This window comes from Syngnathus scovelli, chromosome 6, assembly GCF_024217435.2.
Source record: "Syngnathus scovelli strain Florida chromosome 6, RoL_Ssco_1.2, whole genome shotgun sequence".
In the NCBI taxonomy this organism is placed as follows: Eukaryota; Metazoa; Chordata; class Actinopteri; order Syngnathiformes; family Syngnathidae; genus Syngnathus; species Syngnathus scovelli.
The window spans coordinates 16,379,676-16,403,088 of record NC_090852.1 but is presented as its reverse complement, the minus strand read 5'-3'; the positions used below and the strand labels follow the sequence as shown (position 1 = coordinate 16,403,088).

The 23,413-nt window shown below is 42.6% G+C and overlaps 1 protein-coding gene across 3 annotated transcripts in view; it reads right to left on the bottom strand.

The window, feature by feature from the left end:
• Window positions 1-439: 439 nt before the first annotated feature.
• The window catches only part of plxnb2b (plexin b2b), a 105,535-nt gene continuing 82,561 nt past the window's right edge, over window positions 440-23,413 (bottom strand). For all 3 annotated transcript variants that reach the window (XM_049724325.2, XM_049724324.2, XM_049724326.2), the window contains 23 exons: window positions 22,797-22,945; window positions 21,977-22,088; window positions 21,181-21,317; window positions 20,410-20,592; window positions 19,289-19,385; window positions 16,864-17,061; window positions 15,748-15,927; window positions 14,858-14,994; window positions 14,399-14,499; window positions 14,103-14,332; window positions 11,912-12,093; window positions 10,642-10,708; window positions 10,356-10,502; window positions 9,431-9,587; window positions 8,641-8,741; window positions 7,630-7,714; window positions 7,349-7,500; window positions 7,115-7,275; window positions 5,421-5,568; window positions 5,277-5,341; window positions 5,113-5,188; window positions 4,716-4,790; window positions 440-3,946 (listed from right to left, as the gene is read on the bottom strand). In XM_049724325.2, the coding sequence (XP_049580282.1) occupies window positions 3,842-3,946; window positions 4,716-4,790; window positions 5,113-5,188; window positions 5,277-5,341; window positions 5,421-5,568; window positions 7,115-7,275; window positions 7,349-7,500; window positions 7,630-7,714; window positions 8,641-8,741; window positions 9,431-9,587; window positions 10,356-10,502; window positions 10,642-10,708; window positions 11,912-12,093; window positions 14,103-14,332; window positions 14,399-14,499; window positions 14,858-14,994; window positions 15,748-15,927; window positions 16,864-17,061; window positions 19,289-19,385; window positions 20,410-20,592; window positions 21,181-21,317; window positions 21,977-22,088; window positions 22,797-22,945 (3,045 nt within the window). In that variant the 3' untranslated portion in view covers window positions 440-3,841. The remainder of the gene's footprint in view (window positions 3,947-4,715; window positions 4,791-5,112; window positions 5,189-5,276; window positions 5,342-5,420; window positions 5,569-7,114; window positions 7,276-7,348; window positions 7,501-7,629; window positions 7,715-8,640; window positions 8,742-9,430; window positions 9,588-10,355; window positions 10,503-10,641; window positions 10,709-11,911; window positions 12,094-14,102; window positions 14,333-14,398; window positions 14,500-14,857; window positions 14,995-15,747; window positions 15,928-16,863; window positions 17,062-19,288; window positions 19,386-20,409; window positions 20,593-21,180; window positions 21,318-21,976; window positions 22,089-22,796; window positions 22,946-23,413) is intronic.

Genomic DNA, 23,413 nt, shown 5'->3' with positions numbered 1-23,413 from the left:
CCCGGAGAGTTTCCGTAATCAGTCTAAAAATACCCAAAGTTTTTTTTTTTTTTAAATTGAGGTTAGTATGTTGTGTATAACAAATAAAAAGAGGCTACAAGACACTGCAGGTTATCCATTGTCATATTTTGGACTGGCAGGTTAATAAAATATTTGTTTTGCCCTGTTGTGAATACGCACATAAAAATGATCAGAAAGCAAAAAACACAACATGATTGTTTCTGCAAGTCTAGCTTGCGCGCGATGGCGCCCGCGTGAGAAAGCGAAGCGCGGGAATGAGCTGCATAAATACCAGTTAACTTCAAAAAGAAATTGGCCGCGTAGCAAATAGGAGTCGGCAGCCCAAGGTGATTGTAAATCATGCAATATGCATGGGCGGAGAGACTTCCAATTGAAGCCAATCACTATTGGAAAAGTGAAAAGAAACACAGGGGCGATATGAAGGGCATATTGGCCTCCAAGTTTATTCACACAGGAGCGCATGATGAAATCTGGGTGTAAGAGCTCCCCGTCCACACACACACATGCGCGAGCACGCACGCACGCACGGCCGCATTGGTTAAATTAAATTAACACACGCAGATCAGATACAAAAAGCCGAAGCAACTTTGACTGCTGCACGTCATCCACAATAAAAACACATTCAATTGGACTAAAAAAAAAATAAAAATAAAGACTCAACACAACAGCTTCATCTTTTTTTTTTCTTCCACGACTCAATGCATAGGAGTATACAGTCAGAATACAGTATTTCAACATGTTTTACAAAGATTGATACGGTATAGGAAACGAGAAATCATAAAAAGAAAAATAACTGCACAGCAGTAAGAAAAGTCATTTTGTGGAATATAGGTATAAGTCATTTATCGCACACACTGTGGAATAGCTAAGAAAACACAGGGTGGGAAAAATCAACACCACTGGAACAATTTTGCGTTCTACTACAGAAGAAAACCCCGCCTACCTGCACCCCACTTGTCTTATTTAGGAATGTTGAACATTTGAATGGGGAAAAAAAATTCATATTTGGCTTTTTTTTGGCCTACAAAGCTCACACCACAGACACCCAAAAGAAATGCACACTTATCAACACTGCGACCATCAATATATATATATTAAAAAAAAATCACTATGAAATGTTTTCAGCCTATTGGCAGTCGGGGTGGGATGCGAGATTAATACCAGCATTAAAATGGCGATACAGTTGCCGTCCGATATCAGATCGGTATAAACATCCCATAGATCCGATTATGTACCTTTTCCTCCAATATGCAGTGATTCTCAAAGTATGGTAGTCACATTACTTTTTTTAGACCGATACCAGTACGAGTCGTCACTATTTGAGTACTCACCGATACTTTAGTACTTTTGATAAATACAATTTTGTGATGATGTTTCAAAATTGCTAGGGTATAGCGCCAACTACTGCCAAGGAGGACTCAACACCTTCAAATAAGGCCGGTATCGGTCCGATACCCGGTGTCGGTATTCACCCATCAATAATTAGCATTTAAATTTGACATCAACTAAATTTGAAGTAAATCATAATTAAATTTTGATTCATTTCCTATACCGATTAATATCAGCGTGTTAAAATAATATAAAATCCACTTTCAAGAAATTAACCTCAGTTTGTTGCTACTGGATGTAAACGGTTTGAGAATCACTGCAATATCAGAATTCTTGCTGTATCAGTAAAATATTGCGATTCCCACCCCTAATTGGCACACACACGCACGCACGCACACACACTTGGCTGCAGCAGGGCATCTAAAGCATTTTAGACAGCACACACACAATATCACAAGTCCAAATACATTGCTGTGTCTATAGCACTATCGTCATCATAGATTACCGAGAGAATAATTTAGAAACATTATATGTATCATCCTATTCAATAAGGCACATTTTTGGTTAAAGAAAGGCTCTGAAAGAAGCTTCTTGCATCGACTCTGCCAGTGAGAGGAGCCAAGCGAAACACCCGGCCCGGGTCCCCAGGGCTGATGCCGTTAGGTAGGCTTAGCTGGGTGGGCGGGGCCAAGTGCTGTCGTGTTCTAGATGTCAGGGCGTGCAAGGCGGGACAGGTAGGCTTGAGGTCCCCCCCCTCCTCCCCCTCCCTCGCAAAGGCAGGGTTTAACATTCTAGGGGGGATTCTCTCTGGAGTTTGTTATTCTCCACAGCTACACACAACCACGGTAAGGTTCCAACATGACCATGGAAAGGTGACTAGACACAAGGTCGGGCGCTCATCATAATCATGCTACACACTCCTACGATGACATCATCCATTTTCCAGATGATGAAACGTCACCGGTACTTGCCCCCACCCCACCCTGCTTCCACACGTAAAAAAAAAAAGTCTCACGAATATATACAAGCTATTTTTGTTCAAGATGTACCGCTTGAGGAGCAGCTGCATCCCTCTGGCAGATGATTGACAGCAATCAGCAAAGGGCTATTATATAGCTTCAAGAGGCAGGATGCTTGATGAATATTTGGACAACAGATATACATACAAAAAAAAAAAAAGAATGATAACAGGAGCATCTTAATAAAACTAATCCAATGCAAAAATCTTGACTATTATTCTATTGCAGAACTGCTACCATAGGCGGATGAGTTTAATCAGCTTCGTGTCACCAGAATTTAGCAGGTGACCTTTTCAAGCTAAAAAAAATGCTTATTATGTCATTACACAAGAGCGTATTGACAAAATAATTACAGATGTGGGAAGCCTTTACCAAGACCTTTAATTTGACACGCGACATGATGTGGTTTGTTTCAATTGGATTTTTAACCTTACAATGAAAATTCATTTTTTTTCCACCCCCTATTAAATTCTGGTGATGTTTGTGAGCTGCTGAGATTTGAGGGCAGCTCATCGCAGGGCTGATGTGAATGAAAACAGTAAGATAGCAGCAAAACGAAAATATTAAGGAAAGGAGGGGGGGAAAAAAAGACGTTGAAATGTTCTTCTGTGCTTTGTTTTTTGAAGTGGAATGTACCATGGCACCGAACACTAAAGGGAGACAGACTGACAGCGCTGTCTGTCAGCAGCTTCCACAAAGCACGCACGGCTTAAAAAATAATTAAAAAATATATCTTGCTGAGTCGTCATTCACACGAGCCTGTACATTGTCCTTGTGTGAGGACCCTTTGGTCTCAGTCAAAGTGGGGGCGCGGGCTCCTGTCAAAATGGAGGGGGCGGGGCTTCAGGAAAGGGGGTGGGGTCTATTGACAGGAAGCGGGCGCCACTCGGCCCTCACGCCCGACTTTAGGCATCCCGTGCGCACGCATCCGCTCTTCACACATTGGAAATCAGCCGCTCTCCAACCACGTGTAAGAATAAAAACACGATCCGCACCACCGGGTGATCCATTTAAAAAGATAATTTGTGTGTATGTGTGTTTCCTTATAAAGCTCTTTTTTTCTCCGGCGATAAAGACAGATTAAAAAAAATAGATTGTACAATTCTCCGAAGGAAAAGAAATTGAACATCTGATTATCTCCTGCCACAGGGGCTTACTTCTCTCTCTTTCGACATTTCCCGTGATGCGTGCTTGAGGTTTGGCAAGTGAGCTTTAAGGCGTACCTTTTTTTTTTTTTTCGTTCCCTGTCTTTGTCGACAGTGTAACACATCATCAACTCGCTTTGCTCTCCGTATGCATTTCAATGATACACCACACGGGAGAACGTTATTATTATTAGAATATTGTCCCAGGGCAATAACGCACGCCACTCCCGTCTCGCTGTGATTTATCAAGCGGAAAACAAGAAGAAATAAGCCCCTGTAGTCACTGGCAGGATCTCGCCGATTATCCCGCCCGTCTCCGTCTGCCCGTTAGAGATCCGTCACTTTGCTTTCCAGGGTGGCTGCTATGGTCTGGAGCCGCGAGGTCAGCTGCTTATTCTGGGCCGCCGGGTCCTCGTCCAGGGATGAGATGATCTGGGAGGAGGTGAAAAAAGGAGTTGGAGGTCAAGGACACCAAGGGCAAGTGGAAGAGGTTGTTGATTAAGCGTGACACGATTACACAACTCGTTTCCATCAGCGGCCACGGCCAATCAAAAATGTCATGTTTAATCACATGATCTTGATTTTTTTTTTTTTTTTACATTTAATGTAAGATCTTTCGCAATCAGTAGTCAGCCAACCACCAGGGGGCGACACATGATTGAGGGTGAGGCTTTTGGTTTCAAATAAATTAAAAAAGAAATAAAACGCTAATAAAAAATAAAAGTAAAATAAAAATGAATACATAAATAAATAGATAAACAAATACATAAATAAATAAACAGATAAATAAATAACAGTAAATAAATTAAATACTAAGTCCATGTCTTTCACGATAGAAATGAACAAAACGACTGAATATAAGCCACAAAGTAACTTTGCCCGAGGCTCAATGCCCAAATAGCCAGCTTAATTTAAAATGTCATCCTATTTCTTCATAAGCTTTTGTTGATCCCTTCTTTTTTTGTGACCTCAAGTGGCAACACATAATGGACACTTTCAAGCATATTAAAAAAAAAAAAAAAAAAAAATCAATTCCCAGGGCGCAATTTTCCAATTCACATCCTAGAGAAATGATTCCAATTAAAATTGCACGCAATGACTCTTCAGGCATGTCAAGCAAAGGAGGCGGGAGGAGGGAAAAGCAATAACAAAAGCGGGCAGTGGTGCGTTCATTGGATCGGTGCGCCTTTGGGCCTCTTACCCCGTCGTAGTACTTGCTGGCGTACCGGTACAGCTGATGGAGAGCCACTTGTGTGTTCAGCTTATCCGTGTGAGACTGGCCGCAAAACGTCGACAACAACAAAAAGACAGCAACAATTAAAAGGCGGCGGTTGGAAACTGGAAACAAACGCCAGACAAAATGGATGCAGGATCATTTATTTATTTATTATTATAATAAATACAATATTCAATTAAACGTGTTTGCTTATTTCTTTTCCCCATAATTACTGAAAAAAAGCAATTTAAAAAAAGAGCCTATCAGTGACCCGACTGACTCAGCGCTAACCTTGCCTTTTGTCACATGCGCGACTTTTCCACCGCCGCTATTAGCAGCGTAAGCAAAAGGAAAATGGCGGCAGCGCGTGTTTGTGCCTTACCCGCGAGACCTCTGCCAGATGAGTGTTCATATCCTGGTCACTGACGGGGACCATCTGTCTGATGCCCTTGTAATAGCTGCCGCACACACACACACACACATGGACGGCGTTCAAATTGTGAAAGACACCGACATCTGCGAGGCTAAGTTGCTGACGGAGCTTACTCATCCACCATCTTCTTGTAGGTCGAGATCTCCTTTGCATAGAGAAGTTTGTTACTCGGGGAGTCCTGCAGACACAAAGAAAGATCTCGTAAATGAATACGGAGGTGCCTTGATTTGAGCGCGGGCTGACGAGCGAGCGCTCACCCGACTGAGCTTGTGCTCGGTCTTGGTGCAGGCGTCCATGAAGGTCTGCGCGATGACGGAGAGCGAGGCGTCCACCACTTCCGACACGTGCACGTCAAAGATGAAGTGTGGGTTCTTCAGGATGTTCACCCAGAAGCGCAGAGGCAGGCTGCAAGAAATACAATGAGAACACAACTCATTAGGCAAAACTAACTTTTGTAAACAGTAAAAATTAAATAGACTAAACTTCTGATCAGATCAGGTGAAGCCTAACAATTTAAAAGTCGGCAAACAATTTCTGGGAAAGTTGAAGAATTTTGAAAGCCAGAACGTTCTGGCACCATCAAACAGAATCAATCGCATTTCCTTTAACTCAATTCTTAATCATGAATAATTCAACGGGAGCTTTAAGCGCTCTCCCATCCCCTACAATCAAAAAGACAAACACAAGAGCTCCAAAAAGCAAACAAAAGGGATCTGAGCCGAGCCGAGCCAATCCACGGCCATCCAGCCACGCTCGTCGGGGCCTCGCCAAAGTCTGACCTTCAAAAATCCTGCGCTAACTTTTGAGAGCGAGCGACGGCACGGCGCGCAACGCTCGAACAGATTTCCCCTCTGAAAACAAAACTTCATTCTTTCCTAAAAATAAAGATGCATACATACAAAACATCTTCACCGATCTGCCCGAGTGAGACATGAAAGAGTGTAAAATAAAATGCCGGGCGGGCAAAAAAAAAAAAAAATCTCAGGAGGGTGTACAACCCAAGCATAAAAATAACACCGTTGCAACAATCCAACAATTAAATTAGCTTGGGACACAATTACCATGTTTGTTTGTTGTTCTGCCTCATACACACATTCATATTTAATACATGGCCCCGCACTGATTTGATAAACATGACGGCTGGATGCCGAGTGCGCGGCGCCGAGTAATTAAATCGCTCATCGCCTGTCCTTGTGCCAGCGCTCGCTCGCTCGCTCTCGCTCAGCCTGGCGTCAATCACAGACATCGACATGCAACACGTTGTCTGGGGCGCCCCCAACTCCGCCGGCGTGACACTAATTTATGCGCTTAAATGTCACACGGGAGCGGCGCGATTGCAAATGCGCAAGATGAGTTTGCATCTCTTTCTTGGATAATCAACTTTTGTTTCTTGGGAGAGTTATTCCGCACGCAAATGTGGATTAGACACCTCAGTGGAAAGTTGGCGCTGAAGTTCAAAGTTGGAAGTTACCAGAATTAATTTGTAATACAAGAAAAAAAGTTGTAATTATTTGAGAACAAAGTCTTGAATGACAAGAAAATAAGTTTAGATTTGATCAAATAAACATAATTTTAAAATAAAAAAAGTCATAATAACACAGAAATAGTCGATACGATATGAGAGTTGCGTTGTAGTATTGTGTGAAATCACAATAGTACAAGAAAAAAAATTGTAAAAAAAGAAAAAAAAATCGATAATGTAACAAGACAAAAGATGTAAGATTATGTTGGAGAAAAAAAGTCAGAAAAAATCCCAGAAAAAAACAAAACAAACTATGTGGTTTACAACAAACCACCACAAGAGGGCGCCAGAGCAATACTTTTACATTAAACATGGCTTTGGCGTGCCACTCCAAAATATGTGGGGGTTCACTGTGCATCATTTTTAAAAACTCACTAAGAGTCCAACTTTTCCTTCCCAATTTCTTCCCCACTTTAATCGATAGCCTACCTGTTGGTCTTCCAGATGTGTATCGTCTCTTCATCCACATTGTTGTGCTTCAGCGCCTGCTCGTCCAAGAAGTCAAAAAAGTATTTGACCGCCGGTGGCACCACGGCCCCGGAGCACAGCACGCTGCGGAAGAAATCATCCACAAACTGCTGCAACGTTCCCTAAAAGAAACAACAAAACCCAAACGAGTCAGAGAGAAGTTAAGGTGGCCAAAATTGGCGAAGAAATGTGCACCTTGACTGAGAGCAGTCGGGTGAGATAAATCTCAGTGATGGCTTTGGTCATGGATTTGTCCTTTATGCTGCCCCGTTTGGACTTGACCTCATCCAGTTCGTCGGTGGGCCTCACCAGGTGAAACACCTTGTCGTCATCCAACAGAGCGTTCCCTGAAACGACATTTGCGTCGTTACGCGAGCGTTTTTCGGTGCCCGGCTGAATTTGAACCAAGGCGCAGAGGATAAGACAAACGTCATGAGTAAAAATAAATAAAAAATAAATAAAATAGAAATACTTACGCTCCTCGTGGTTATCCTGGTTCTGCTCAAAGTTCTGCTGAGTGTGGAGAACCCGTGACAAGACTATGGTGGCGTGGTCACAGACCTGCAACACACAAAACACGACTGAACATCTCGGACCGGACCTCCGCCATGATCGATATATCCTCGGTCACATAAATCAGAATATTACGAAAATAAAAGTTGTGTGGGCAGTTTAGTTTGAAAGTTCAAGTAAATAAATATATATAGTTTGGGACCAAAGTAACATTACAAGTTCTTCTTTGGCCCCACCTTTTGAAACTTTAAATTAGCTAGCCAGTTTCTGCATCAATAAAAACTCGGTCGAGGTACCGACACTCCAAGTCCTCACATGGTCGTCCTCATAAGTCTTCTTTCATGGCCTTGATCTCAATCCTAATCAATACAAGCGAGTGGACACAGCAGCCACGGCGGGTCTTCACCCGGCCATTTTCTTCACAAAACAGTGGTATTAGCGGCACGCGGGGGCCATAGATTCAGCTTTTAACGGACAATCCAAGAGTTAACGAGAGCGGGGCGTCGCAGAAGAATGAAGATTTAGACGCATGAAAGGCGCCACAGAAGGGGGGGATATTTGTGGCTGACCTTTGTTTTCACAGGGTCGATGCGGTGAAAGCAAGATTTAGAGGGCTTCGATTTGAACTAAATGCTCCTGAGGAGGGATTGGAGTGCTTTTCTGCTTTTGGTCCGCCGTGTAATTCGAGTGGGACGGCTAAACAGCCACGACATTGGGTACGCTCGTATGAGCTGAAACGAACACTATTTGGCCAAAGTATTTGTAAGGCATTATGTCGTAATATGACAAGAATAAAATAGCTGAGGCTAGCATACTAGCTAATGCTAATAATCAGAAATCATGACTGAAACTTAAATTTATATGAAAACAAATCATCAAAATGGAAGAAACACTGAACAGTTTTTAACCCTGGTACTTGTAAAGTGACGAGAATAATGTCGTAGTCTTATGCGAACGAAAGAAGTTACACGTACGTTGTAGTGAGCCAGTGTGTTGACCCGTTTCCATCTGCCCTCTTTTTGGGAGGTCAAGTCCAAATCGGACAGAATCTGGCCTGTGGAGCCCGGACGCCACTCTGTGAGAGGAAAAAAGGGGAAAAAATATTTTAATAATAATAATAATAAATATATATTAATAATAATAATATATAATAATAAATATGAATTATTATATATATATATATATATATATATATATATATATATATATATATATATATGTGCTGTGTGCAGACGAGATAGCTGACTTTGTCAGCAATATTGTAAAAGTAATTCCAAAGCTGATTGGCAGCTCCGCACTTTTGAATGGAGATGAGATTCAAGCGCGGTGCAGACCTGGGTGAGGGCTCATTTACAATTAGCGCCACATGAGAGGGTTATCGTCCCGATGCGCTACCAAAGGCGACAGATCTGCACTTATCTGAAACGCAGAACGGAATGAGATCGGCTGCGTGCGTGGGAATCGGGGTGGGGGGGGGCAAAAAAAAAAAAAAAAAAGGCTTTGATGTGGCAAAAATGTCTGTGGAGATTTGAGCTTTTGAAGTCGGCTTCCCCTAGGTTTGCAACTTTGGAACTTTGTTTAGCGAATGAAAGCTTTTCTTTTGTGCCGTTACGACTGAATAACCCGTTGCGGAGGTGAAAAAAGAAAATTATTCAAAGCATATTTTCAATAAGAAATCGCAAATTCTTCACTACTATTTAAAAGTATGTTTTGAACTGTAATATAAGAAATTCCAAAATGTCCGACTTGAACCTCCTCACTTACCCAGCGTGACGCTGTCCACCTTAGGCCGCGTCGAGTAGGGCAGGTTCCTGTAAACCTGCTCGATGATCTTTTCCTTCACCTGGGAAATGGTGTCGCAGGTCAGAACCTTGACGGGCGTTAGATCGAGACCCTCGTCGGGCACCAGCACTTGCAGTGTCTAAAAACGAGACAAAACAAAGTCTGAAACTCTCAAACAGGAATCCTGGCATGATCAGTTTCAAACACACACACACACACACTTAATAGGAATTCTGTCACCTCCGCCCCGGCTAATGACCGCGGCTAAGGGAGTGCAACTTGAGTCCCGGAACTAATTGACCACTTGATGCAATCAAAAGAATGGCAAGGGTGGTTGACGTTGAGGTGTGTGTATGTGTGTGTGTGTGTTGCGGCCAATGCAATCTGACTCGCTCTGCATTTGAGTGTCAATGTGAAGAGCAGTCCGTGAAATCCCAAGTAATCGTGGATGCCTGTGAAATCAAGCCCACGGGGGGAGGGGTGTGTGTGTGTGTGTGTGTGTGTGTGTGTGTACGCCTTGTTTTCTACACTGTAATTCAATCACAGGAAGAGATCCATCACCATGGGGGCTAATTTGATAATTGTCCTCGACATCGCCATTACCCACTGGGCTTTTTATTTTATTTATTTTATTGTGTGTGTGTGTGTGTCCCGACTTTCACATTAAGCCTCTCCGTTCCTAAAATGCAGGCAGAGGAAAAGTCCAAACGGATTTGAAGGCACAGTAGCATTAGCTAGCCGGCGTGTTTTTCGCTACCCGACTACATGACACTGAAAATGGATGTCGTACAAAAAGCAGCTGGTGGCCTTAGAACGTTTTTTTTTTCCTTCCCGTCGTCTACAGATACATCCAGTTACCATGGCAACCATCAAGCATGACTGTATAATCTTTAAGCAGCTGTCTCACCCGCACAGAGTACTCCACGTCGTCGCCCAGCAGGCCCGTGTCGTTGAGGGTGTACTTTGCTTTCTTCAATCGGGCGTCGACGGGTCCTTTCTCGATTTGGTGCTTGATGGCCCGGAATAGTTTGTATAAGGGCTCGCCCGCCGAGTCCTGACACAAAAACGGTTGATGTAGTTCAGTGTGAGTGGTTTTGGGTTAGAAACATAATGAGCAACCTCGGAAACCAATTTGACAATCAATTCAGAAAAGTAGACACTGAAGGTAGTAAAAAAAAAGAAAAAAATTTTACCTTCAAGAATTGGTAAAGGCAGATGGACATCCAGTTGGACAGCATCCTTTCCACCACCGTCTCAGATCTAAAACACAAATAATATTCCTGAATTTACAAATAATTGAATTTTAAATGTAGATGTGCAATTTTTTTAACTTTATTGTTATTATTTTTAATAATTTTTTCTCAAGAAAAAACACATTACAGTCATATATTTCGACAATCATAACGAAACGATTTGTAAACCACGATTTCGACCTTTTTACAGCCATCCCAATCAAATTAATGCGTTCTTATTTTTTGACCACACATCATCTTTAAAAGCGTCCTAATAAAAACCAACGTAATCATCCCTTCTAATCTGTTCCGATGGGAGCAAATAATGTCAAGGATGCTTAACGAGCGTCTTTTTTTTTTTTTTTAATGCTGCTAGGTCAATTATGGCGCTGACAGCTTGGAATGCGGTGATGCACATTCCAGACGGCCTTCCTGCACAATGTTGACGAGGCATTTCTGTAAAGCCTGTCAGTGTCGCTGTCCATCAAACTACTTCTTACTCGGTTGACACTTTGTCGTATTCTCATGACAGATGCCCACCGGCGGCGGCCTCCATCGTCCCAATGCATTGATAGCGGTTAGCATGCCTAATTAGATGTGTTTAAGAAGGGGGGGGGGGGGATCGTGTTGGTGCAATGACCTAATCAACATAATGAGCATCTCCGCTGAGGGATAATTAAGACGCACGTTCGTTTAACAGCCAGCGGCTAAGTGGCAAAACACGGCAGAGAGTTCGAGTGATATAAGTGCGTCCCGATAACAACTGAGGGATGACGAACAAGATATCTGCCTTGGGTTCTTGGATTTTTACAAGATGCAATTGTCTGTGAGATGACAAAATATGTATCGGGTCAGGCTACGTCAGTGAAATAAGCCTCGGAAATAACTTCAGCATTTAGACCCATACCCAAAGGTCCTCTTAAAGGTATTACACAAGTCAATATCACTATTAAGTGCCTTTGAGACTTTCTCATTTCATTCCCTTTATGACAAAAAAACATCATGGCCAAAATTTGCACAATTATCCAACTAATTTCCATTAATTAATATGGAAAGTTTCCAACATACCCAAATGAATATTTTTAAAATTTCTAGGGGTTACCACAAGAGCAAGTGCCTCAGGCACAATGAATAGAAAATGAAAATAAATGTCTATTTATTATTAAAACAAATTCTTTTATACCTCTTCTATGAACAACATGGTTTGAATAAAAAGTTAGTCCTTCCTTACCGACGTAGCATGAGTTTGGGATTTTTGCTGTGCACGTATTCCTCCATGAGCTCCAGCAAGAGGGTACGCATGATGTCCGTGTAGTACTCCAGCTTGCCGTGCAGAGCCACAGTCAGCAGGGAGGCGAAATACACTTTGGCCCTAGCGTTGAAGTCGTTACTGCGCTCCAGGGTGCGGATAAACTGCAAATGGCGACACACAAAATTAGCTACATTAAGAAATATTCCAAATTTAACTGCATTATTTAAGTTGGTGAACAAAGAACTTTAATTAGGCAGTTTGTTATGTTTAGGAAGGAGTACTAAGTGGCAATATAGACCACAGGGGTCAAACTCAAGGCCCGGGGGCCAGATACGACCCGCCACATCATTTTACGTGGCCCGCGAAGACAAATTGTGCGTCAAATTTGTGTCATTGCTAGAATTTTTTTTTTATATCTTTTTTTTTAAATATTTGACCAGTTTTTACTCGTCTGATTTGAAAACGAGTTATTTGTCAGTTTTGTTTTGTAGCTTTTACTGTATATAATATGAGGTGCTCATTTATTTATTTGAGTCATAATGGCTCTCCGAAAGAAGCTATGACGACAATGCGGCCCGGGAAAAAACATTAGTTTGACACCCCTGATATAGACTGTGACATTTACTTTTCCAACTAGCGACAAGCTAGCTAACCGCGACTGGTTCGGCCATGTTTAGCCCTGTTGCCTGTTTTATCTTGGTCAGTTTCTTGGTTCAGCCATTATTGATCTTATTATTTTTCCACCAGAACTTAGATTTGAATATTTTGTGACTGTTTTTGTAAATTCCCATAAGTTTTACAAACCGAAACAGAGTACACGTGTTAGCTAGCTGTCTTGTTTGTCGCTTGTTTTTGTGTTATGCTTCAACATTTCACACTTCATTAGTGGTTGGTTTTCACTCGGAGGTACCCCCATAAATGTTTTAAAAAAAAAAATAACGACCAACGGCAAGCCAATAATAACGACGGCGGTAAACATGGCGGTGCTCTGCAGCAAAGCTTAGGAAAAAAAACATAAATGAGAGGCAGTGGAAGCTCTCGCAGATTTAACACCTCCAAGGCTGCTTGTGTGCCAGCACAGTTGGATTATTAGAAGCCTTCCAATCTGCTTCTCCGCCGTGTCTTCAGCCGTCTAATATTGGACCCGTCAGCATCTGACAGTGGGCGCCAGGGTAAGACAGGGCGAATTGAAAATAGGAGCCAATAAAGGATTCCACACTGAGATGTAGGAGTGTGAACAGGCACAGATGTGTGGGTTTAACAAGGGGGCGATAAAAGATTTAACTCGCTAGTAAGACCCGAGTATTACTTATATGAGTTGTTTCCTCACAATTAATTACAAATATTCAGAGGCGCAAAACAAATCCAGTTTATCACCTGATACAATTTTCATGAGGAAAAACATCAGTTAATACGCCCCACAAGGCAAGTTAGCAACTTGGAGCTAGCTTGCTTAGCATAAAATAACTTTAGGAGACCAAACGAGCCGGATAAATCTGGAACATGTAAGCTAACGTGTAAGATAGCATGTTAACATTAGCGACGTAGCATTGAGAGGGAATGGAATCATTTAAAAAAGGCTGAAATTTTAATAATAATATGGCTAACATGTACGTTAGCATGTTAACATTAGCGATGTAGCATTGAGAGGGAATGGGATCATTTAAAAAGGCTGAAATATAAATAATAATATGGCTAACATGTAAGTTAGCATGTTAACATTAGCGATGTAGCATTGAGAGGGAATGGGATCGTTTAAAAAGGGCTGAAATATCAATAATAATCTCCAGAAACCGTGCTCTGTGGAATATCACACCTTTTTTTTTATCTGATCCAGACTGGACAGTTGGCAACATTCTCAATTTCAAATGGAAAATCCCATCGAACAGGTCGAGGCCCAGACATGTTAGCCGAGGCTTGAAATGTGTTGATCTTATATCGGATCTTGTGAAGTTTTCCACAGAGCGGCTTGTTGCTTTTATTGACAAGATGCACCTTTCCCACGGTTTTGCCGTTTAATATTAATAATGGCTTTTATGAATTTTTATTTTTTACATTTGAAGGCAGATTTTGATGGTAGTAATACGCCGCTAAACCCAGACGAGCTTTTCATTATTTCCCACCAATTGCACTTTATTGATTTAAAAAAAATAAAATAATTCACGCTTACATTGATGAGGAAGGTCTTGGAGTTGAGGAGGTTGGAGAACTGGATGAGCGCCTGCGTGATAGCGGCCCGCCGAGCCTCGGGGATGTCCAGCTTGCCCGTGATCATCACGTCGTTGGCGCCGTCTTTGGAGGGCAAGAAAAAGACGCGGTCCGTGTACGTCTTGTAGTCCAGCAAAGGAATGCGACCCTCGCTCAGTTCATTGGAGTGGTCCTCCATTTCGATCATCAGATCTGTCGTACACATGGAGTGAGTTGAGGAGCTTCACTTACGGCTTGACATGATTTCATTTCCCTTACCTGTGAACTCTTTCTTGCAACGATCTCGCACGCTCTCCTCCAGGTTCTCCAGCTGGTGCTTCACCTTCTCGTACTCCCTCTCGGCCTGTTGACTCTTCCTCCTGCACATGGTTCAGCGTTACCCTCAGACAAACACTTGAGCCGGCGAGGGCTCACACTTCCTGTTCAAAAACTCATTTCCTAAAACCACTTGTAGAAATATTCGCCTTTGTTCACTCTGCCACCGATTGATTTTTGAAATGAGTCTTTTCAACCGCAGTTGGTGTAATTATTATGATTTATTCCCTTTTGCCGGTGTGTCTTTTCAGCCGAAAACATGATTACATGGCAACGGGGGAAGGACTCGATAAACACACAGCTGTTAGCGATGCTAACTTATGTTGGTATGTAAATATTAAATATTATCATAAAATAATTAAAATGTGCATTCAAAATATCTCGCCTAATTGAGCGACTTACCTGTAGCAGTAGACGGAGATGGCGATGATGAGCAACATGGGCACGATGACGGCGGGGATGATGATGTAGAGCGACAAATCGTTTTTGGTCTCGTACTGCACCGAGCCCACCACCCACTCCCCTTTGCCAAATTTGATCTGCGGATAAACGGCATAAAAAGAGAGGGTGGAATGTTATTATCAAAGCCGCTTTAAAAATTTATTCTGGTACGGAGGGGGTCGTGGTTGAAAGCGACAAAGGATGGGGGCAATCTACATAATTGTCACGCATTTTTTTTTTTGTTGAACAGCCGTGGGGCGTTTGAGTGTTTTAAAGCGCTGTGAGTTGGTGGCCCCCGTATTGAGTGAACAAATCCATGACTGCATTGTGTCTGACATAAATCAGCGGAATTTTCCGGAGGAAGCATCCTGCGCTGTCACGAGTCCAACCGTGTGGCTTTTTTCGTACACTCCAGAAAACGAAACAATAGCTCACTGGGAGCTGAGCTGACGGCGCCCTTTATCATCGTCATCATCATCGTGGAAGCAAGGCGATGAAATACAGAAAATTTGAATATGTCAAATTTTTGGAATTTATATTGGGTGGAACAGCTAACAAGATTTCAATGTAGTTATCACAAAGGTTAGTATTTTTCAAACTATAGGCCACAATTAAAATATTTTTTTTTCTAAAATATCATTGAATAAAAGTAATACATTTATATTTTTCATATAAATAAAAAGTTGAATAAAATTTGATAATATATATATATATATATATATATATATATATATATATATATATATATATATATATATATATATATATATATATTATAAATAATACTAAATATTATTAGTATTTTTATTAAAATAAAAAGTTGAATAAAATTTGATTAATATGTTTCTGACCATGAGATCCAACAACTCTGCCCGAGTGTCTCGGCGTTGTCTCCGGGATTTAGCGCGAGGCTTGGTGGGGGGCGGGTCCAGGAACAGCTTGTCGTCCTGAAGAGTGTTAACCAGACAGGGAACGTCACCCACGAAGGCCTGAGCCTCTTTGGCCGTCATGGCTTTGGAGAAACCTCGACCCTGCAAGAGCGACAGTGTTAAGAATGAGTCAAGTGTCACAACCGGAGTAGCTACCGTGACTAGCTTGTTTGCAGCTAGCTTTCAAAACAACTAATAGGTCACCGCATTGGTTTTTCGTGCTGTGCATTTATTTGTGCATATTCTGTCGTTTAGCTGTGGATTTTGTTAGGTGATCAACAAATACTATTTTGCATTTAGTAAAGAAAGACCTTTGCGGAGACGTTATGGCCGCTAGCCCCGCCCCCAACCCTGACTTACTGTAATCAATAAACAACTAGAACAGGGATAATTAGTCAAGAACGTATCCACAGGCACATTTTGTCAAGTCATTATAATATTGTGTTAGCCTTCTCAAATATGATGAATTTATTTTATTTTTAATAAAGTGCGTGGTCTGTTGAGAAAGGTGCGTCATTGCCTCTGGGATGTTGAACCGGGTGCCTGGCTCCAAAAGTTTGTGAAAGGCAAGATAAACAGTACATAGAATAAGTTCCATATAATTCTGCGTTTACCTCTCATCAGCCTTTTAATCCTTCCATTTGAATGTGCAAAATTTTCATTTTTTGACTTGATTTCAATGGTAATCCCTTCGCTTGCATTTAAATAAAAAACAGGAAGTCACCAAAAATAAAACCAACAAAATGGCCGCTCTATACATCGCTTGTCACTCCCCTTGAATGGATCCTTCAACTTTATTTAATTAGCAAGCAGGAAACGATTAAATTAAATGTCTAATTGGACCGCAATTGTGCGAAGAATAAACACATAGCGATTATGCAATCGTAACCCCGACGGATTTTTTTTCCCCTCCGCCGCTTTCTATTTATCCCCGAGCGTCCCGTCAAAACAGTGACTCAGCAAAAACCAAGCGCTGTCACACCACAAGCGCAACGTCAACAATAAAGCCGTTTCCGATCGTCTTTCGCCTTCACTCACAATGACGATGATGATGCTGGCCTCGGTGAAAACCTTTTTAGGCAGTTCGTAGAAAACCGGGTCCGGGTGGTAGTCGAAGTTCCTCAGGTCCCTCTCCCAGTTGTCCAGCTTGATGTACGTCCTGACGACGTGACCCAGGGAGTCGTTGACCGGCGGCGAACGGAACTGGATGACCGTGTCGTTTTTCTCGTGGGCGACCTGCCGCCCCAACGGCGTAAGTGTTAATAACGGAACTTAGGCTGACATAAAAGGCATTAAAAAGATATGAGGCGGTATATTAGCTATCATTAAACAGGTGGGCTAGCTTCCATTTATACCGTAAAGGATTCGAGTGTGTGTTTCATGCACTTACCCACTTTGAGCATCATATTTAACATTTACACGCCGTTAATTTCCGTGCACGCATAGTACGTATGTTCAGGGTCAATTTTGACAAGAGTGTCCTTATAATAATTGTCCGTATCCAATTTTTTTTTCACTTCTATTAGCATAATATTCCTTGATTTGATGCTCACTGCTAAGTCCGTGTGTCATAACCTCAGGGGACAAAAACTTTGTAGCACCTATGTACAATTTAATAACATTTCTAGCTTTATTTATTTATTCATTCATCCATTTATTTATTTATTCATTAAATTATTTTTATATTTATATTTACATTTATATTTATCCGAAAAGACCAGATTTGCAATTATAGATATTGGAAGATATTCTTTCAAGGTATCGGTACTTTCTTATGGCCCTCTTGTGGTCGTTTTACAATCAGAAACTAGATTAGAATAAAAATGTATGTTAATACATTCAACATTGATTCAAGATTCAACATTGGGATATATAGGTTTTTATTTCAAATCATTTTAGATGGAAGCTTGCTATTGGTGTCGGTACTTGGTATCGGTATCAGTGACTACTCAACTGAGTACTTTCACTGGTATCGGTCTAAAAAAAATTGGGTATCGAACATCCCTACATTTGAGCCACATTGACTCATCCGCTTCCTCGTTTCTTTTTTTTTTTTTTTTCTACAATTAACAGACTGAGGAAGTGATATTTTTGTCACTGCTTTGGCACTCAACAACGTGCTTCCTGCAGCAACGCAACAAGTTCAACTCGTCAATCGCAGGGGCGGCAAACTTTCACACCGGCACTGTCGGCGCCTCCGTCGCCATCTGCTACAGAGACGATGCAATGTGCCCTTCCGGAACATTCCCCCCACCCGGATTATATCGTTAGGTACGAAAAAAAATCTGCTCTTATTACAAAAAAAAAAAAGATGATTTAACATGTACAACATATTTTTTATTTTTGTTTGCAATGGTGCAATGAGACCTTTATCGTGCACGCCCCCCAAAAATTGTCTCGCGCTGACCTTTTGGAGCTGAGTTATTAAGACATTTATGTCTTAAGGCCAGCCATTAAATTTTGCCGCCATACTCGACACATTAGCAATGACGGAAACCAAAATGAAAAAAAAAAGTCAGCTTTAACACTTCCTGTCTATTTTCTCCTTGAAACTTTTTTGTGGATCTACTTATGATTGACGCATTCCTATCAAATTTCAGGCTCCAAAGGGAAATAAGCTTAAGGGACTTTTTTTTATTATCAAGTATGGGAAAACTTTTCAGACTGGTGATTTATTTTATATATAAAAAAACTATCATGACTGTAAGAGGCTAAGCAACAATGCACTGTGCATGTTGATAGCAGGAAAAAATATTGCGTGTAAACATTTAGGTGGAGTTCAATGACTTAAAGCACAAGAAGCTTAAGAAGGTGACCAGCCGAGGCCTTTGAGATAACACGCATCTTAGCCACTTCTCTCGCCGGCCTTGGCAACACAAGACTTGGCCGTGAGCGTGGAGCGATAAAGAGCGACACAGCCACATAATCTCCCGCAAACCTTAATACCGGCATTAAATTGAGCCCTGCAAAGGAAATGATCAACATTTTTCTGCTGCTTAGCACCGGCCGCTAACACTGGAGGACAGCCCAAGCCGCTTTTAAGTTCACCCCGCCACAGTCAATCTTAAGATGGAGGGGCGCGTTTTATTTTGCCGCTATCTGCAATCCTACAGGTTTTGAGGATTTATGGACCGGGAAGGAAGATGAGGTAATACTGGCTTAAGTAATCTGCCGGGATCTGCGGAGGCTGGCGCTGACAGTAGTGCGAGGGGGGGGAAGGGGCGGGGCGCAACGTCGGCGGAAGAAACGCTTGACGAGGTTTGAATGAATCACTGCTGTCTCGAGATGGATGGACAGGCGGGGAGCAGGTTTAAAAAAAAAAAAAGGATATAAAAAGAAATGCATTCACAAGAGAAAATGAAGTGAGGGAAGAAATGATGATTGGGAGAGAACACATAGATGGGGACAATAGGGAGGATAATTATAGGGAGTTGAAAATGAAATGGGAAGAGCGCGCACACACCTCAAATGATGTGGAGTTGTCTTCTCCCTGGACCATCATGACGGCTCTCTGGATGATGTCGAAATTGGAGCCAGTCACCACGATGTTTCTCCCGCCGCTGCGACACGAACATGACAACAGACACGCATGAACAAGCTTACAAATTGCATTGAAGCGATGGGGGAGACTTACACAAACAAAAGCGGTGCTACGGAAAATAATGGCGTGATCGGAGAAGAGCTCGGATGTCAAGCCGTGCCACCTAAGGGCATTGTATTTCATTTTTAGCTTTTTTCTTTTTAACCATCTTAAAAACCCATTCATTCTCTCATTCACTAATTTGAGTTTATCAGTTGCCAACTTGGTGAGTGAGTGAGTGAGTGAGTGAGTGAGTGAGTGAGTGAGTGAGTGAGTGAGTGAGTGAGTGAGTGAGTGAGTGAGTGAGTGAGTGAAAGAGTGAAAGAGTGAGTGAAAGAGTGAGTGAAAGAGTGAGTGAAAGAGTGAGTGAAAGAGTGATTGAGTGAAAGAGTGATTGAGTGAAAGAGTGAGTGAGTGAGTGAACGAGCGAAAGAGTGAGTGAAAGAGTGAAAGAGTGAGTGAAAGAGTGAGTGAAAGAGTGAGTGAAAGAGTGAGTGACTGAAAGAGTGACTGAAAGAGTGACTGAAAGAGTGACTGAGTGAGTGAGTGAGTGAGTGAGTGAGTGAGTGAGTGAGTGAGTGAGTGAGTGAGTGAGTGAAAGAGTGAGTGAGTGAAAGAGTGAGTGAGTGAAAGAGTGAGTGAGTGACTGAAAGAGTGAGTGAGTGACTGAAAGAGTGAGTGAGTGACTGAAAGAGTGAGTGAGTGACTGAAAGAGTGAGTGACTGAAAGGGTGAGTGAGTGAGTGAGTGCGTGAGTGAGTGAGTGAGTGAGTGAGTGAGTGAGTGAGTGAGTGAGTCAGTGAGTCAGTGAGTCAGTGAGTCAGTGAGTCAGTGAGTCAGTGACAATTCAATTTACCAATTAATGTGACCAACTCACCCACTGTGTCGTCATTACATTTTTGAGTGAGTAAATTAGAGTTTATGAATGAGTTAGTGAAGGAGTCAGCCCAAACTAACAAATAAGAAAGCACATTCTGTGTTATTGATGTTGTGTGTATCACTTACCAGACAAAGCTGGCTTTTGGCTGGAATTCCAGCACGTTGGGGTTTTCCAAGAACTGGAAGGCACTGCGGATGTGTGTGACGGCAACCTTCCCGTACTTCACTGTGACAGCCAGCAGGTCAGAGGGCACCTTATCAGCCAGATACTTCCCCGTTCTGCAGGTGATATTTTCACCAAAGTGCTCCCTGTCGACAGCGGGGGGGAAAAAAAAAAATTCAGCGGCGGCCGCAGGTGAGAGGTGACGCCAGGTCGGCGCGGGCCAAAGCGGAAACTGTCCGCGAGTCGGCTGTCGGGCCGGACAGCTTGTTAAATCTTCCCTTGGCTCGTTATTTTTACCTCTCCCTAAAAATGTCACGGCGGATTGGTGTTGTTGGAATGCCGATGTGACACCAAAGTTAAGGTCACCAGAGAAAAGAAAGTTAAGTTGAGATTCAGCACCATATTAGCTTTAGCGCGGATAATGCTAACTTTCTGGTTGTATTTTAATGAGGTAAACAAACTCAAATGAACCAGAGTAAAATTATGATTTTTATGCACAACTAAGATATTTGGTTATCATAAAATGGCTTTTTTTTTTTTAACCCTTTCTCAATCAACCACCAGATTTAACTGCTTACAATATCGCAGACATACTGCAGCCATAAAGCAAAGCGCATCTTGATTGTCGAAGAATGTCAATGTCACCCGGTGCTTTGATTTTTCTGTTTGCGGCCCTCAGAGGATAACGTTTGTCAAGCTTTAACAGAGAATATTGATTGACTGTAAATCCTTACACAGCACAGCCCACGTCGCCGACGGTAACCTGGATGTCATCTTTACTGCCCGTCTCCAAAAATTGTCCCTTGATCGTGATGAGGGTACCCCCGGCTTTGGGGCCACGACTGGGCGTCACCTTCTCGGGGATGGGGTTCTGTTGACGAGAGGCGACGGGTTTTTGGCGTCAGCGAGACTCGCCAGATGAAACAGGAATATGAGCATTACGAGTTAAGTCACACACAGGACTCGCGGCCCCCGAGGCAAACACTTGTTCGTGCACATGAGAACAAGACCGGCGTGCTCCCATCCTTGATTTCCCGCTCATCAGAAGCATTTCTCGCGCATAGATCGCACATCTGCCTCAATTTGCTGAGCAAACACTTAAGGCGGAGCAATCCCCCCGGGGGGTGGGGGAGGGAGGGGGCGGGCTTTAGCGCCACCGGAGATGAGAAAGGCGAGTTGAAAAGCAACGCGCCTGTTCGTCTTACAGAGAAACAAGGTCGGGATATGCTCAAAACTCAGACGCGGCTTAAGCCGAGGATTCCCGATCGGCTGCGTTGCCATGGTTATCTTCAAAAAAGTCACGTCATGACTTCCTTGATGACTTTTCGACATTCACAAATGCAGCAGGATGAGTTTCACTGTATAATAAATCCACCTGTTGCCATTCGTACAAAGTCGGGACTTATTGTGAGAATTTGATTTGATTCTTTGAGACAGCGAGTAAAAAATAACTGCAATCAACTAAAAGCGTGCAGCGCTATTAAATCTTGCGGTGCTCGAGGAGGCGGGCGGGAGATTTACGATGTTTACCCGGTAAGTGAAGAACATGGAGGAAGTTCCTTTCTTTCCGCCTTTCACCTCCACCTCCACTTGGCCCCCAGATTGGTTTTCGGGGGCCACCGGGCTGATCTCGCACACCACACTGAAAAAAAACAAGGGGGGGAGGGGGGGGGGGGCAACGTATTTAGTTGTTGTTTTCTTTCTCGCAAAATTCCACCTTTATCCTCACACTATTTTTATTGCAAAAATAAAATGACAGCTATAAACCAGTTTGCAACATTTCCAACAGGTGCAGGTGAACGTCTACAAAAAAAAATTTAAGAGTTCCCAGCCCGCCCGTAAATCCAGCGCCGTGTCACGGCTCGCAGATGGCGGCACGGAGAATTTTGCTCTGGCGTCCATGCCGGCAGATGTCAACACTTGCGGTCGGCATCTTTTCCCGTTTCCTTTTCACGGCCCATTTGTGTGACACCCTTGCGACTCAAATGCATTGACTGTTTCCCGACCCTGAGGGACGCCACTGGACGGCAAATCTGCAGCACTCCCAAAACAAAAAAAACGACCATTGCGAATACGTGGTCATCAATCACCAGACCGTATTTTTTTTCCCCGAGCATGGTGTAAAAGCATATCGGCACGTTTGCAGGCGGAACGAAGACTGGTATTCATCAACGGTCACATTTAGATGATTGATGGGCCTCTCATGTTGAGAGTGCGCTGTGGTTGCTCATTTGAATCCGCAAGTTAACATTAACACACATTATTGTAGCCGTCGTTTTATTCCGCCCCATTTGGCCTGACTGCTAAAATTACAAAGCTACATAGCCTAAATGATTTTTTGGGAGGTTACCTGGTAGAGACGGAATATTTATCCTCCTGGTGAATGCAGGGCTCGCCGACCACAGTGATGTGTTGAATGTCTTCTTTGTGGATTCCAAGGTTGGAGCCGCGAATGGTGATGGAGATGCCGCCTTGCAAAGGGCCAAAGCGAGGGATGATCTGTACCACCAAGAACAAACAAAGACAGTTCAAATTTATTCTCATAATGTCGACTTTATTTTCGGAAAACTCTGACCTTATCCGACAACAAACCTTGAAGCAATTAATTTGAACACAAACTATAGCATACGATAGTACGATTCGAGGTTTATATATTATTTGCAGCGGTCTACTTCTGTGGTTCATCGTCAAATCAATGTCGATCTATGCTGCCCCCTGGTGGATATAATGTCCATCGTCTTATTACGGTGCACAAATTGTGTCAGTCTATAATTTCCCTTTAATAATTATTGTCGCATGTTTTATAAAGCGCAATAATGCAAAGTTCTTATTAAAAAAAAAAATGTGTCTGGGGCAGATGGATTCGTAAATTTAGGCAGCAATGCATTTTGAGCCTCGGGCGTAGCAAAATCTTTGTTGTATTCGCTCTCATGAGCTTGCACAGCAAATATGTTTTGCAGTGGAAGA